Genomic DNA, 17,182 nt, shown 5'->3' with positions numbered 1-17,182 from the left:
TCCATTAAATTCCATGTGACAACTTGGGACAAATATAATTCTGCTCCTAAACAGTTCATCCACTGTGAAAGTAAATGAGACACATGCTGCTCACAACAGCAAACTGATGTCTGTGAAAGAGAAGTGTCTCTCAGTATGAATAAATACAGATATCTCTGTGAACATTATTTGTCAATGAAATTAAAAATTTTTGACCACCTTAGGATGTGGGAAAAATTGATTCAATTTCATACCATCGTTTTAACAGCAGATAGGACAGAAAAAAACAGCAAGAGATTATTTTTTTATCTAGTGCTGATAGCTGTGTGCAAAATATACAGCTCAACTGCAGAGCTCTATCGGTTACTACAAAAGTGTTAAAATATGATTTTGTTGTCATACTGAATTGTGTTTGGGTGTTGTTTCTTTTTCTCCCCTTACTTGATCCCTTTCTTAATGGGCAGTAGAAAGAATAGGATGATAATCTGAATTAAGGTGATGAGTGTACTAAATGTCATGCTTCAGTACTGCAGGTCTCAGGAGGTTCAGGGGAGCAGAACTGGGTAGAAAGACTCTGAAATCTATTGTCCTGTCCTTTTACCTCTAGCATCATAGCTGAAGACAAAGAAATACTCTACTCTGAGTACATAACTGCAAATCTCTTTCTTAGATTGTAAATTTGTGCAAAACTTGCAAATTAGGCCATTGGATAAAAATTTTCCACCCTTTGGAAAACATATTGGAAAATTTCATTTTAATCTGCTGAAAGAGAAGTGGTTCACAGGATGCATTTGTAGGAGAACAGAGAACCAAGAAGGATTTTTTGGCTTGCTGTCTCCAGTTCTCTGTCCCTATGAGCAATCATGTCATTTAATCCTCTTTAGTAATTTAGCAAGCTTCAACTTGAAAGTTGAAGCTAGTAAGTTTATGCCTCCATTTAATCTAATTAATTCCATACTGCTAGCTCCACATGGACCACCACAAAATATCATGCAAGGTGTTAGATACGAAACAGCAAGAGAGGAAGTTCCTGACTTTCTGCTAGCCCTGAAGAGCTCATCATTGCCCCCTCCCGCTTTCACTTCCTTGTGTTCCCAAGGGTGACCCCCACTACCCTGGTGTGCAGCTGTTCCCACAGAAGCCCCATCATGTCAACTCTCAGCACCATACTCCCTAGCTATTACTTGGCTGTGGGAATAGAGAGCAGAGATGCTAAATTGGCTTTTGCCCACACAACTTGCCACTATTGCTTCCAGCAGGATGCATTGCCCCTTTAAACGTTAAGTATTTGAGATATATAAACCTGACTCAAACAATTTTTTTTTCTCTCTGACCTTAAGATTAACCAGTGCTGAAATGCATTAACATAAGATATATATTGCTGCGTACCCTTTTTTAATTCCCTCCTGCACACTTTCCCACACACATATAAATAAACAAGCACAGTCTTCAATATCACAAATATCATGAAAAAGATCAGTAATCTGAAAGCGTGTGGCTGGCAGAAGGGGGGGGCTCTCCTCTGCCTCTTTTCATGTCTCTCAGTTATCTTTCACCAGACTACGTAAGACTTCCATGTTAGGGAAAAATTATGGTTTCAGAGTTTTGAGTTGAATATTGGATCTAAAAATGTTATACATGTTCCATTAAATACAAAGTGTGTTCACATTCTGCACAGTGGCGTTATCTTCCCAATCATGTACTGGTACATAATTAGCAATAGGGGACCTTCTTTTTATGTTATGTCCTTAGGATTTCACACCTCCTAAAAATATTGAATGTCTGAAATCCTCATTTGTTTCCTACCCACAATTCTTTCTCTGAAAAATCTGGAGAAAAAATACTAACATCTAATACACTCCTGGAAACTAAGGGCTTTTCTGAGATGACGATGTTACTGCAGCCGTATTTCTTTTCATTCATAGTAGGCATATTATATCAAAAGGTGTATTTGGATAGAACCAGCATGTGGACGTAGGCAGGTAAACTGAAAAAATCTGCTGTTTGATCTTGAAGAGGGTTGAAGTGAATCATCAAAAGCAGTAACTTCAAGCTGTAGTTTCTCTGTGTTTTGTCACATTATGAGCAGCATTTAAAATGGATAGTTTGATGGGAGACGGAAACATTTTTCTTCACTGGTCAAAGAACAAAAATTCCTGAGTTTTTCTCCATGCATCCGGAGAGCTGTAAAACTAACCAAGGACAAATATGAGGCTGCTGAAATACGAAACAATTAAAGGAAATCCCAGCCTAAATCATAATCTCCAGATGGAAAGTGTAAAAAAAAAGTTTCATTGGATGCTCATTCTATGCTTTTTCATTCTTTTTTTTTCAGTGAACCCTGCTTACATTTAAAATAAAAAGATTTTGTGGGTTCACACAGGATATACCTATGTTTTCTCAAGAAATGCCAGTAACAATAAACAACTGAAATACTGAAAAGTAATTTTCAGCCAGTTGCTTTAAAATTCTGACATGATGTTCCTTCTTTGCTCCTAGTGACAGTGGTATGACCCTTCTGTCTGGCAGTGATTGACAGTAGCTAAGATCTAGGTTCAATTTGTAGGGCTTATTGATCATACTCAAATGTCATCACCATGAGCCCTGGCCAGCTGAAAAAATGGCCTCAACTAAATTAATCTCTACACACCCAGTAAAGTATCTCAGTAAATTAATTTCCACGCAACCAGTAAAGTTAAACAGAAAACATCTAGCTGATCAGGGGTTTACTGGAGGGCAAAGAAAAAGAGAAGAATCAAAATATGTCAATGGAGAAAGCATAAATGCCTGAGAGAAAGTAACTGCCACTCCCAGAGCAGGCTGGCAATGGTGCGAAGTCCTCCCTCCATGGCTGGACATGGCCAAGGAGGCAGGTAGTCACCTGCCAGGACTACCTCATGTACCTATGGTTTGGTTGCCCATGATTTTTCTAATACATGATGATACCCTTGACATATATTTTCCCTGAAAGTTCTTCTCTTTCTTCAGGGTTAGGGCTTGTGCTGTTGTAAATTCAAAGCACCCCCCCTCGTTTAATCAATACATTCAAAACTTTTAAGGACAGAATTCAGTTCCTCTTTTCAAGAGGGAGTAAAAGACTACCCATTTCATTGGACATGAACTCACTTACATCAGCAATGTATTTGACAGCTCGTCCTCTATGTACCTCTGTGTCTCACCAGCCAGAAGTGACAGTGTGTTATACTTGCCAGTGTAATGAATGGTGATGAGCATTTTTATCCATGAGGGTACCTTGAGTTATGACCATTTTATTTTCAGGAAAAGATACTTCTCAAAAGAGAAAAATGAAAGAACTAATGGGGTTACTAAGAAAATAAATTTTTGCAATACTCAGAAATAAAGTGAAGAGAAACAAAGTTTGTCTAATATTTGAAATAATAAACTAAGACAAAGTTTATGACCTATCAACCTGCTTTAGCTTTTCAGTGAAGAAAGTTCCATTTTAATTATGACATCTCAAGATTTGATATTCTCTACCTATTTTAGATAAGTTCTGTTGTACAAACTTGCAATTCTTTCTTTTTCTTGCAAGAGTAAATAGTGGAAAGAGAGTTTGAAACTGATCTGAGAGAGCCTCCTGCTTAGCAAGTCATTGTAAGCCCACAACACCTTGATTAATTTAAAACTTTATTTGCAGCAACTCACTGATAAACATTACAGGTGTATGGCCCAGATAACACTTTTGGTGGTCCAGCTTCTCTGATCTGCTGCTGCTGACAGTTGCCCATGTCAGCTGTTTGTTTCTGAGGAAAACAAGAGAACTCCTATTGGAATACACTGTTCAGAGAGAAACTGTCATGCTTCTTCTCACTGCTGTTGAATTTTTCACAAAGCATTGAGGTTCATATTTCATACACCCGATAATATGGAAGATTTAATTATCTGTACAAGTGTCCATGTCTGAACTCAGCTGCTTTTCAACTAAAGTCAGTCTTTAATTCTGTTTTACAATGATCATCTCAATAGATTCATTCAGTAAACTAAAATAATTAAATTTCTTCATTTTATAGTTTACAGTAATTCAGTTCTGTTGTATTTCCATCTACTCAGAGCACAGGACTAACCCTAATTATAGAATTCTTTAATTTATATATTTTTATCATCTGTTCTGGTATCTGTGTCCCAACCAAACTAAATAATCCCAGCATTTCTTATCAAGTTGTATCCTGTTCACAGACATCTGAAAATCTGATCTTTTTAATTCAGGTGCTTAACTCGGTATTTGGCTATGTCATTTTAAGCATTGGCTTTGAAAGCCACCAGTCTTCTATTAACCATCAGAGTATCTTCACCCAGTATTTTTAAAAATCTGTTTCATGCAAAAAAGTCCCAAACAAAACAAAACAAAATAAGATTAAACATTAAAATTATGTCAGATAAAAATCTTAAGATTGGGATATTCCTAAATTTGGGGGACTCCTGATATTCATTATGAAAAATAGATGTAGCTGATTCTGTTTTTTTTTTTTTTTTAACAATGGGCAAAACAATACCTCATACAACTCTTCAGAGAACAGAGGCTTGACATTCACAGCAGAATGTTTATGGATAGCCATTAAGCGCAATATATGTAAGAAGAAAATAGTTAAAATCAGGTCCTACAGAATGTATCACATAAATACAAAATCATATATTTTATTGATCCCCATACTTTCTCTATTAATTCTGGCTCTGTGTTATTAAATATCTTGGCTATTTTCTCTTGTGGGGGTGTTATTGCTTTGTTATATTTAGCAGCAGTACCTACAAATTCCAACAGGGAATTAACACTGCATTGTATTAAAACTGTCCAAACAATTAGCTCAAAGCCTGTTTGTGTTCCAGAGAACTCGTATTTTAGAATGGGGTGTGGAAAGGAAAAGAATTGGCAAAGGAAATTTGAAGTACACTCATTAAAATATTAATGCCTACAGTTACACTGTCAGGCCCAGCCAGTTCCTCAAACCAGCCAAGGAACAACAACGAATACTTAACAATCCTCATACTCTAAATTAATATGCTAATGTAATGGTGTTTATTAAAAGCCTATTGACACATTTCTTCCTTATTGAAAATCTGCACAGAATACAAGTGCTTTTGAATGTTTAAGGAAAGTCTTCAACACAGAAAATCATTAAAGGAAAGAGAAAGGAATTTTCATCTCTCTATCTCTGGACATTTTGGGGTTCAAAAAGTTTCAGAGACGGAGGAGATTTGGTATTGTTCTGAGTCAATTTGCTCTGGCTGAGGAAATGACGAGAAGGAAACTGTTTCCCTGTCTCGGGAACCATGTGGTGTTCCAAGATAAGGCGAGCACTTGCTAATTCGAGTCCACAAGCAGGAAGCATGATACATCCATTTCCTTTCAGGCAAACAACACAGTTCACTGGCAGCACAAAAGCATTGCTTTTACTGCTAAATCTCAAACGTTCAGAAACCCATTGCTCCTCTGTGGACATACCATTCTATATTTGTTATTTGGATGTTATGGATAGAAACAGTACTTACTCTCCAATCACATGGCCACCAAAGTTTTGGGGTAAGCATTTTGTTTCATTTTCCTAGAATATTGTTAAAGTAGATGCTGAGATTCACTGGTGATTGCCTTAAAAAATACATGTAGATACTTTCAAGCTTCATGTTGAAAGCAAAAAGTAATAAATAGATTTTGTATTTCTTGCAGTGCAAAAGATTGTTTTCCAAATGTTTCTTTGTCAAAGTTTTATCATGATTTTAAACTAATCAAGACAACAGGATTTGCCAGGGCAGAATTGATTGTTTGACAAAGTTCATTACCGAAGTCAGTTGAAAAGGTGTCTATTGACTTCAGTATGTTTCAGATCAGGTAGACATTCTCAGCCATTTAATGGATGTACCTACACAGGAGACATGATCTGTTTCATCCTCTAATGAAAAAGAGATAACAAAACTAAATGTGTTGCAACCTTTGGAATAAACTCTTACTTCTCTAAAATTAAAAATTATTTGTAATTTGTTGTGGTGCCTCATGATCAGATTTTCCTTACTTTTTCCTCAACGTATATTTTGATTATTATCCATTAAGACTGTTTTCTTTCACCCAAACCTGGGAATGGCTCATTAACTGAAACACATAGAGTGTGAAGTGGAAGTATATGTTACACTGAAATTCACTCAAGGTAATTAGATTCAGTGACTTGATCCTAAAAGATTCTGTACAACAGCTGTGGAGAACCTTTCCCCTCAAAAAGCTCTACTGCTTGCTATGTTTAACATTAACAATTATTAAGCATTTAGTATTAGCATGAATCATATGATCTTTTTTTGTCTATTATTGCTATTGAGAAATGACCCCTCCAAGAATCTGTGCACTATCTAAAACTAAAAAGTAAGATTCATTATCAAAATAGGACTTTTTTGCATAGAAGTGCCCTGGGAAAAGAGTGGAAAATAACTATACAAAAAGATTTAAATAAGATCCTTCATTTCTTTAGCATAAGAAACAAGAATCTGTCAAATGCCATCCACATGTTTCCTGCAGTGACATATATTTTCCTACTGGGAGACCATGAACAGCTCACTTCATTTTTGTGTCTTGGGCTAAAGAGTAGAATAATGATACTGGACATCTTTGAGATTACAGATCTCACAAATTTATAGATTAACTGAGGAAAAAATATTGTTGTTACTCTTCAGAGCCTCTTGTTTTCTGGAGGTTGTCTGCTGGACTCTGAAGAATAACTATCATTTTTGTACAGTGGAACTACATGTAATTCTAAAATGGCTCTTTCAGAACAAAAATGAAAGTGCTTTCATCAACATGTACTTTAAGAATCTTTGTATAAAAGGTGCTGCCCTTTGTAACTGCAGATTCTGAGGTAAATTATTGCTTCGCTGTCATGGAAACATACACAAGAAACAGCAAAGTTATATGAACCTCTAAGAATTCATTAACCACACTGCTCAGACTGTGGGCAACGTGTTCTTCATCTTCATGAAGAGTCAAAAAAAGCACCTAAGAAATGTCTTTTTAAATTCCACAACATATTGCATGAGGCTGGCCCTGATGGTGCTGGTGTTACTCTGTCGTTCCATTTAAGGTACTTCTCCAGGTGTGCCAAACCCCAGTCCTTCAATATTAAGAGCTGCTTTTGATAACAGAGAGCAGGACACACGCGAGCTGTCTGTTGCTGACAGGGCCAGCATCTCCTTTCACCAGCATTGCCCACCTGGCTTGCCAGGCACTGATACTATACCCAGCCCTGATTGCCTCCAACTTGCTCATGCTCTGACAACAGATGAACCTCACAGCTTGAGGTTTTGTGAGGATCTTGCATGGTCCTGGGAAGGGAAGATGCCTCAGGTTTTTCATATTTTTCTGTTAGATTTTAGAAGAGTTAACAACATTTCCTCTTCCTGTCCTGTAGGCATATCGTATGTTGTAGACTGGGGAGGGACACTATATAGTTTGTGTCAAAAGACAATGACTGACACAAGCTCACTGAGAGGAAACTTCACTTAAAATGATAGAAGTGTATTTTCTGACATCCATGGAGATACATGACCTGAGATAAACATAAAACTACACATAATAGAGATAAATAAAATGGAGTTCTTTATTAAATGAGAATGCAGTACTCGAACCTGTGATTTTTCAGGACATGGCTTACAGGGTGTTTCAGTTTTTTTAAGCCACCCACTATGTAGTACTGTGAGTGTGAATACATTACCAAGATGCCAATCATTTTCCATGCATGTGTGACTTCTCAGCAACTCCCATGGACTCAGCCAAAGTGTAAACTTCAACATGTCTGCAAAGGTTTGCTGAGAGGGACAAACTGAGAAAAAAAGAAATGCTGTAAAAATTGTTAAAGCAACTATTCATAATGATATTTAATCTCTTACAGTTTTATAAACTGTCTATTCTCTAACAACTTGTTCCCTACTCTGGAAAATATGCAGGCATCCTGTTTTCTAAAGCTGTCCAGTTTCCAATGGTAACTTCACACAATAGCACCTTAAAAGTGACTCTAAGAATTTTAAAACAATGAATAAACTAAACTGGCCTCTGCATATTTATGTGTGAGCACATATAAATCTTTACAACTACTCCAGGCTAGAGAAAATGTGCATAAATAAATCTGTGTAGATAAAAACAACATATACACACCTTGATACAAGTCATGCTGTATGAATTACATAAGTAGTCTAAAACATCTCTCAATATTCATGCAAAGACCTTAACAAATAATAATAATACAAAAAAAAAAATTAGCACACTTTCTTGTAAGCTCAGTGTAGAGTCAGTGACAGCCTGGAGAGTTGATAACTTGTGTAGCTGCAGATCTTGCAGGAATTCTTTTGAATTCAGTCTTCACCATCATCATTCTGCAGTATCTTTGAAATGCTAAATTATGCAGCAGAGTAAAACAGAAGAAGAAAACCTGTAGTTTTGCTGGCCTAAAATAAATTCTAATGAAAAGAAAAAAAAAAAAAGTAATATTAACCTCCTCTTCTAGTTTAAGATCATGTGTTTTATCGTAGTGGTCCTGGCCCTGTCAGCAAATATCGTCTGTGTAGTGTGTCACAAGCATAAAATGGGGATTCTGATTCTCACTTTGCTGGAGCTGTTCCCTACTACAGATGTTGCGCAGAGCCTTTGTAGTTATATGTGCCTGTTTCAGACAAGTTGTCTGAGCTGCTGCAAGGATGCAGGACCTCATCTCTTTCAGGTACCATCTTCTGTGAAGCTATGTAACCTTCAGTTACCCTCCTGTGCAGTGGGAATACATAGTATGGTACTTTGGCAGAGGTAGGAAGAGAAGCACTTAAAGATAGCCTCTGCTGAACTTCAGCACCATTGGTATCACATGGGACTGTAGACAGAGAATCTGGATTATTTTTTTTATTGGTAGTTTCTAAAGGAGGTTTGGCAATAGCTGAGTGAGAAATTCAGGGTTTGGTACCCATCCATCAACTACTAATCTCATTTTTTACTGTTTTAATATAGTCTTTATTGAGTTAATTTTGATTTGTATGTTAACAGAGGGAGCAAGGATGCTTCCATTTTAACCAGGAGTGCATTTCTTGTAATTCCTAAAAGCATTTTCAGTCGCATACAATTAAATACAATAAATGGCTTAGAGATAATCCTATTTCTCCAGTGCAGATAGTAATATGCTTTCAGATCAGGAAATTGAATTTAAATAGTACATTTGATCAATATAGCAGCAGCAGAGACAAAAAGTGTAAGCAGATATTAATCAACACAAACTTAGATCCCTAGACTATCCTTCAGTCTTGTTTTACTCAAGCATCTATCTAAAAATGCAACATTAAAATTTAATACCTTAAAAACATTAAGGACAATTTTTCTTTTCTTGATTCAGAATGCGGGGTGTTATTTGTCCAGTATGTGGAAACAATGCCATATATCAGCTGGCTTCCAGCATTTTAAGATTGCAAACTGCCTTGCACTAATACTCCAAGTATAATCACTTGACTTTATAAGCTACAAATAAACTCAAGGTTTTAAATATATTGTCAAATTTTGCCTTGTCTCTCCCTCAACCCACTGGTCTTCTCATTAAATGTCTTTTTTTGCTTGAAAGAAGTCAGACTATATACTGTGCTGGAGAAGATGGTCATTAGGGATGAGCATATTCTAACGTCTGACACTGTTGTGGTATCATGTTACTGGTGTAGCAATAATGGTGGTTAAGGACTTTGAGTTATTCTCTTTATGAACGTATGAAGGGCAGCACTGACATGAACAGTAACACATCCACCAAGCACAGGCAAGTCTAATCTAGTCAGCCATGGGACCTGATTTCTCTTCTTGGATCCTTCATGTGTGGTAGCCATGGCAGAGTAGAAGGAACAGCAGCAAATCCAGCCCAGTTCTTTGCAAGTGAGAAAAGAAGCATTTGGCTACCTGTGTGGTGACCAGGTTAAGCATGTTGACTTCTACTCTGGTGACTGTGTCAATGCATTTCCAGCATACCCACTGGGTGGTCTCTCCTCATTCCCTCTGCTCCTCTTCACACACTTTGTACCCTTTCAGTCTAGCTTTAGCAGTAGCAAATAAAGACTTTGGGAGCTGCCTCAGCTGTCATGCTGGAGATGTGGAGACACAAAGGTTACAATCTGGAGCCAGCTGTGGAGCACTTGACAGCAAATGTGGTAGTGGTAGCTTCTATGAGGCTACTACTCTTCCTAGTTTGATGGCTGGAAAACAGCAGTATAAACCAGAGTACCCCAGAGGATCTTTATCCTGGTAGACTGGGCATTGCTAATAGGGCAGATGGCTTAATTAAGGTGAAGATGCAATTCCTTTGCTGGCAGGTAGGAGGAAGAAAGAATAGAGCCTCTTGTAGATGCTTTACACCACTGGAGATTTTTTTTCTTAGTAGAGAAAACATTCAGAGTTGAAGTGGAACGAAGTAGGAGGAAAACACAACAAAATTAGAGCCTTGGATCCAGGTGCAGTATCAACCTCAAGGATGCATTTCCTGAATTGCTATTTTTATTCTCTTCCATTCCCTTTTCTGCCTTTTCAAAATTTCACCCTGGCGTGCATATTCTTCCTGGTATTTTAATTCATGACAATCAGTCAAAATGGAGCAAGGTGATTGAAGACACTGCATCAGCTGGAATTTTTTCTTGAAGTTGATCTCTTTTGTCACTGTGTTTTGGAAAACCCTAGTGATTTTAAAAGTGCAATACTTGGCAGTGTATCACACAACATAAGGAGCTTATAGCACGAGGAATACATGTCTTCACAGGAGATATAATCTCTTTCTGCAGAGTCTTTGGGTTAGATCACTGATGCCTGTAAAAGTTTGGAAATAGGATGTGAGCAAGCGAACCTCTTTCTTTTGAAATCACTCTGATGGAGTCAGACAACTTCAGACATTACATACTCCTGTTGTTAGAAGCAGCCCCAGTTGGAGAACAGAGAGAGGGAGAGGCAAAATGCTTTCTTCCAACCTATGGTGCAGTACTGCTCTAGTGTTTTAGGGACTAATTCCTTCCAGTGCTTATCCAAAGTTGTAGGATATTGTCCCCTTTAGAAATGAGGATAGAGCCTTTTAGTGCACAAATATGAGTATTGCTAGGACCCCAAACACTACACTATTTTTATGACTAAGTAAGCTATTCTCCGTTCATAATACTACTGGACACAATAAATGAAAACTGCATTCCAGTGATAACTGACTTTGTCAATTTTGAATTACTTCATTGCCTTTTTGCATGTAGTTAAAATGATATATAAACAATAGATAAAATTACCCAATATGAATAAAAATTAAAAACAAGCCAAATTCCTTAATACATGGTGAGTGAGAGGGCAAGGAGCAGAATGGTCCCAGCAAGTATCATCAGAGTAAGGCATGATCCATATTGATTTGGTGAAAGAATATATCTGAGTTCCAGAAGCCTGTACTAATACTTCTCCCATGTCACAGATGGCCATATATATAAAATGCAGTCTTCACATTGAATCTGCATCTTCCCATCTGGCATACACTGACTACATCTACAGTGACAACTTTCCTGCTCAGACTTCCCAGAGTGCTTTACCATGCACTATCTTAATAAGTCTGTTTGGATTTCAGAGTCTGGCTTCTGGCTCATCAGGGATACTGATCCATCACTCAGGCTTGCAACTCAGTGCTTTACATCATGGGGTGTGATATTAAAGGACTCAAATCATTGAGCAGACTTCTGTCCCCATCATGATGGAGTTAATATGAGAGCCAACTGTAGGTGAAGGAACCCATCTTCCAGCTCCCCATCTATCTTTTCGGGTCAAATAAATGGCTCATACTTCCAGGTTTGTTATTATAGATTTTCCAGAGCCCTGCTAGTTCTTTATTGCTTGCCTAACCTTCCATCTGACTAATATTTTCTCCTTTACTTATTCAAGCTTTTAAAAAAATCAAGAGTTGTACATCTCCAAAGCTACCTTTCCATAACCTTAAGACCTCTAATAACAAAGAGCAGCTTGTCTTTCATTCCCATTTCACAGCCAAGTACATGTACTGATGGCAGAAAAAGAACTTGTTTTGAAGAGCATATAATCCAAATGCCCTCATTGATTGGTTCTAGAACATGTCAGTGGTATATGGATTTGTACAGCCAAATATAAAAGTAGTCTAACACATAAAATAATAAATAGGAAGGAGGGATGCATTTCCTAGTTTAGTCAGAAAGCTCTCAGAATTTGCTCCATGAAATGCCTAGGAAAACTGGTGGAAAAATATAGCCTTGAAGACTTTTTCCCTGTTTCTTAGCCCAGAAGGTATTGATCAGATGGACTAATTAGAGAATTATTCCTCTGAAATATGTGCAAAATGTTGTCTACACTAGAAATTTCTAGTTGTATGAATGGTGTGAGTGCATAATATAAGGTATAGTGCAAAAAGAAGTAAAGTATGCTTATATCCCTTTGTGTCAGTCTGGTATGGACAGACCATGTCCTTGGGGTTGCAGATTTCCTCAATTCTATCTAATAATGCACCTGCACACATACCTGCCTTAGCGGCTGTGTAGATGAGTTGAGTAAAGGCAATGGTGACATAAAGCCTACTCCCACTCATCCTACAAGAAACTTGCCAACACCACACAAAAATTTTGTCAGCTTCAACATGTGTTCAGACTCCTGAGTAAGGATCCTATAATGGAGTAAACCACATTGATTCTTCCCAAATTCACTGAGAAACTAGAATTGTTTTATTTTCCTATGGTCAGCTTGAACTTAGAGCAGGCTGGATCCCCCAAAAGATGTTTGTGGAAATAAGCATACTGGGAGGCAGATTTTTAGTTGGGTTTCTGGAAGGTAAGACAGATGGTTCCTCCACATTTCAGGTCCCTATCTGAAAAACAGACAAAACTTCCCTGTGCTGCTTCGTAGGAATGCTGACAAGAGAAAGACGATGAAGTGAAATGTGACACACAATCAGAGAGGAAGTCTTCTGGTTTTGCAAATCCTTCCTGCAAACACCCTGAATTTTTCTGAAGTACATTTATCTGAGAAGCAGATATATAACACAGATATAAAATATGATACATTTAAGCAACACTATGAAAGACAATGAGTTCTTTAGGGTAATGTTACATCCCTGAAGTGTTCCACTTCTTAATACCAGTCTTAATGTAGTGTACCTACAAGTTCTCCCTCCTGCTCCTCAGTGAAATGTTACATGATGGGGCAAATTTAATAATGAAGCCATATTTCAAGACTACTTAAACAAAGATCTCACCTGAATGAGTAATTTTTTTCATATTGATGAAGAATAATTGCAATGTATCTGCATGGTGAATTTGCAGAAATCGGGACTGTGAAAATCCTATAGAGCTCAGCAGTTTTTAGGACAGGGACAAGTTTTGGTTTTGTCTGTTACAAATGCCATACATGGGACCTTAGACAGACCATGAGAACATAGTACACAGACAAAACTAAATAATGGCAACACCAGTAAAACTCAGTTTCACCTATATAGGGACTAAGACAGACTTTTTTTCCACCTCTTGGAGAAGGCTGTAGGGTTGTGCATCCTCCCAGGCCCCGCAGCATTAGAGTAACTTTTGCTGTATGGCTTCTGGAGCAACAGACATTTCCCCTGACTAATGGCAATCTCTTTTTTTGCCTTCAGATGAAATACTGGTCCACATGAAAATCCTGTGATTGAGATGTAGAAGATGTCACATAACTAAATTACTTCTCAATTGCTCAAGTGGTCAGAAGCTGATTTAAGCATTCCACATGATTTTGATAATGATCATGCTAGCTAGAGAGCTGCAGGGGCAAGGGACACCCACACATACCACCTTTCCTCTGCCTGAGCCTGTTAAGATCTTTACAAGGAAGAGGGTTATTGTCATATCTACCAGGTCAAGGTCACCAGAAGATCTTCCCGTTTCCAGATGCCCTGACCACAGTGTGAGCTGACTTGGGATGTGTCACAAGGCAGCAGCAGAGCAGTCTGGGACAGTGACTCAAACCGGACACAGCTTTCATATAAATAGTGCTAATACTGAGAAAAATGGCAACAAGGGTGTGGGGTTAACTGAAGGAAGATAAAAGATAGCATGTGATGGTGAGGCATTAAGCAATGGCAGCAACCGTGTTTGAATATCAGCCGTTCAGTGGCAACACGACAGCAGTGAATCTCACTCTTCTGTAACATTCAGGGTACCTGGCTCCTCTTCTGAAGTCCTACAGAAATATTCTTATACCAAACAAGAAATAAATCTATGACTTGTGATGTAATCAAAAAGGAAGGCATTGTTCATCTTCCCCCTCTCAGCTTCAGGATATACCATGTCTCTGTTCCCCCTCAGCTGTGTTTGAGAAGGGCTGGTTTGTATGCAGCTTTTCAGCTGGATTTCTGATGCATGTGGCAGTACTGTTTGCTGGAGCAGCTGTGTCTGTGTGCTTCATTGTCTTCCAGTATTGCTCCACAGAGCCTGAAGCAGCCAGGCAAGAGATACTGCACTGCACCTTCTAATGCTACTTATGCTGGTGCCAAACTATTGCAGGAAGCCAGAACTTCCTCTGTGCTCACTCCATCAGGGACAGGAGTTGAGGTCATATGTCATATCTAAACATACTCTGCCCACGCTGATTTCTTCAGGAGACAGAACTGTGTCTTGGCCTTACACTGTGTTTTATTTCCCAGCTAGCTTTTGGAGGTACCATTTTTAATCGACTATTAGACTATTGTTTTGTATAAAACCTACCTAAAAATTTATCAGAGAAATCATATACTGTCTTCTCAAGAGGCAGAAGGATCAAATGATTCCAAATTTAATATGATTATGTTTATTTTGCTATCAGTTAAGTAAAGATTTGACAAGCATGTGAAAATTATCACTTCCATTACTGAAGCAAAGGGGATTATATCAATAGTCAGACCTTACATTTAGGAAGATAATATGTAAATCCATTCCAAGATCTTATGTGCAGTCTTGTCAGAGAGATAAAAGTAGATAATAATGAGGGATATATTTTTTTCTTGCCCTTATTCTGGCAAGCCCAAAGAAAAGAGCATTATTGTAGTTGGATGAAAGCAAAAAACTATATGATGAAAAGGAAAGACCAGTCTTATTCTTGCACGCTGTCTATTCAGAGCACGACTTCTTCCTTGTGTATAAATTATTCTTTTAAAGTGAGTCAGTCATCCTCAGGCTGTGTTTTGTTGCATCCTAATTACTGCTTCTTTCCTGCTTTCTCCACCCCCCCCCACCCCCCCTTCCAGAGACATTGATTTATCAAATGCTTAACCATCTTTAGCAGGAAGGACACAGATCAGAGGTGGTAGAAGGAAGAGGCAAAGTTTCTTCAGAGTATTATTTAAATATTAATCAAACATACAGTGCATACACATTTTGGCAATTACACCTGCTGTATTGACTGAGTATGTGGTACTGCTCATTGTCACATGAGCTGCCAGAAGCATCATTCTTTATTTATCCACCAAATACAGAAATCTTGTCTTTAAGAGATGAAGTATTTTTCTTCTTTCAAGCACCACACCAATGAATGTGTTGGCATGTGAATGTGTCACATAATAAAAGGAGCTTAGTGCTGTGCTTTCTCCCTAAAACAAACCCCCTGTAGCTGCATCCTCAACTGTTAGAGCCTAGCAGGTTTCGTATTCAGATGAGTTAGTCCCCTGAACATTGTGGGTGCAATGGTTCTACCTCAGTTCTTCTTGTAGAACCTGTTGAAGGAAAATGCTCTGTATTTATACACAACTTCCCATTTTACCATTGCACTTCACTTAACCAGGAGTCAAAAATCTTTGTGAGCCAAATGAGTGGATGTGAGTGGTGCCATCTCCCTTATACAGAAGATGAATCTGAAGCATGGAGATGGAATGAGAAGTCCACAATCATGAAAGAAGAGCCAAAGTAAAATCAAGGCTCAAGACTGACCCTTTTGTCTTTGTAAGATTATATTTATTTCATAACCTTATCCTTTTGTCTGGGGAAAAAAAAAGAAAATCAGAAAAGACCATCAATAACAAACATTTTTTTCTGCTTTTCAAGATAGAAGCTTCACTTCCTATACAAACTTAATAGAAGGTACTTATTCAGATTTTGAAACCTACTGAATAGTAAAGTTTGCACGAAGCAATGCTAAATTATTCTTCTAACATCATTTATTCCCCTTCGACTTGAGGAGACAGAAAAGAGACTTACTTATATGAGTTTTAATTTGCATGTATTGAAAATGGGACAATATATCTTAAGATTTATCTGTTAAATAACCTCAACCAAAATTTCATCAACAATACAAATATATACAGAATTGTTATGAAATACTGTCTAGGAAATTTTCAGCAAAATAATTAGGGGAGAAAAAAATCGTTGGTTCAATGCAATGCAAAAACTTCTTTGGGCTCTGACAGATGCTTGCTGGAGCAAACAACTAGGGCAGTTTCTGCTTCTCAGCTGAGGCCTCTGCCTTGCTTCTCTGGCATCTTATTTGCAGAAGAAAATTAATTCCCCATTTCAGACATTTGAATTCACAACTGACCTCTGCTAATTTTAAATCCTTTGCTTTAAAAAATTATGTTATATTGATGCCATCTATCAGTTATCCAGGGTAGTGGAAGGTTGGGCCAACCAAGCAGTCACATGGCTTCTGTGAAAGGTGTATATATTATGCAGGCAGAGTGTAAATGAAGAAGGAGACCACTGATGTTCTGTTGATTAAGAAGTGTGGGAGTCTCTAGGCAAGTAGAACCTGGACCAGCCTGGTGCAAACACAGCCTTCCAGACCCCACTGGCTCATGTGGGACAAGCACCAATGTCCCACTTCACACTGAGTCTCCAGCCTGGATCACCTGTGCTAGGTCATCAAGAGTTGACTAATACTCCAGATCAGTAATCGTCTCACTTAGAAATTATACCAGCATTTACCAGCTTGTGGTTGCACAGATTCTTGTGAGTACTACTTAATTAGGTCTCCTAGCCCACACCGAAAGAGATATACATAGATATATTTGGTACAAGAGAAATCTCTGAAACTGATTGATGGTCATGCAGGAAGTACTGGGAGAAAGCTCGCTCAAATTTCTGAACTGCAGATAACTAACTGAAGAGTGCAGGACTACCACATCGAACTTACCTCTGTATTCTCAAAATCTTCACTATTCTACCTGTTCCTCGAGTAAGATAAATGTAGCAGGAGATTTTCTACATTACTGGATAT

At 38.0% G+C, this 17,182-nt stretch overlaps 1 protein-coding gene across 1 annotated transcript in view; it reads left to right on the top strand.

Annotated features, from left to right (window-relative positions):
- The first annotated feature begins 5,325 nt into the window (after nucleotides 1-5,325).
- MYCT1 (MYC target 1) overlaps nucleotides 5,326-17,182 on the top strand; it is a 28,544-nt gene continuing 16,687 nt past the window's right edge. The window contains exon 1 of the mRNA XM_074862817.1: nucleotides 5,326-5,518. Within this exon, the coding sequence (XP_074718918.1) occupies nucleotides 5,326-5,518 (193 nt within the window). The remainder of the gene's footprint in view (nucleotides 5,519-17,182) is intronic.

The sequence above is a fragment of the Strix uralensis genome, chromosome 3 (assembly GCF_047716275.1).
Source record: "Strix uralensis isolate ZFMK-TIS-50842 chromosome 3, bStrUra1, whole genome shotgun sequence".
NCBI lineage: Eukaryota > Metazoa > Chordata > Aves > Strigiformes > Strigidae > Strix > Strix uralensis.
The sequence above is the reverse complement of the archived record's forward strand: the minus strand, read 5'-3'. Positions and strand labels throughout refer to the sequence as shown.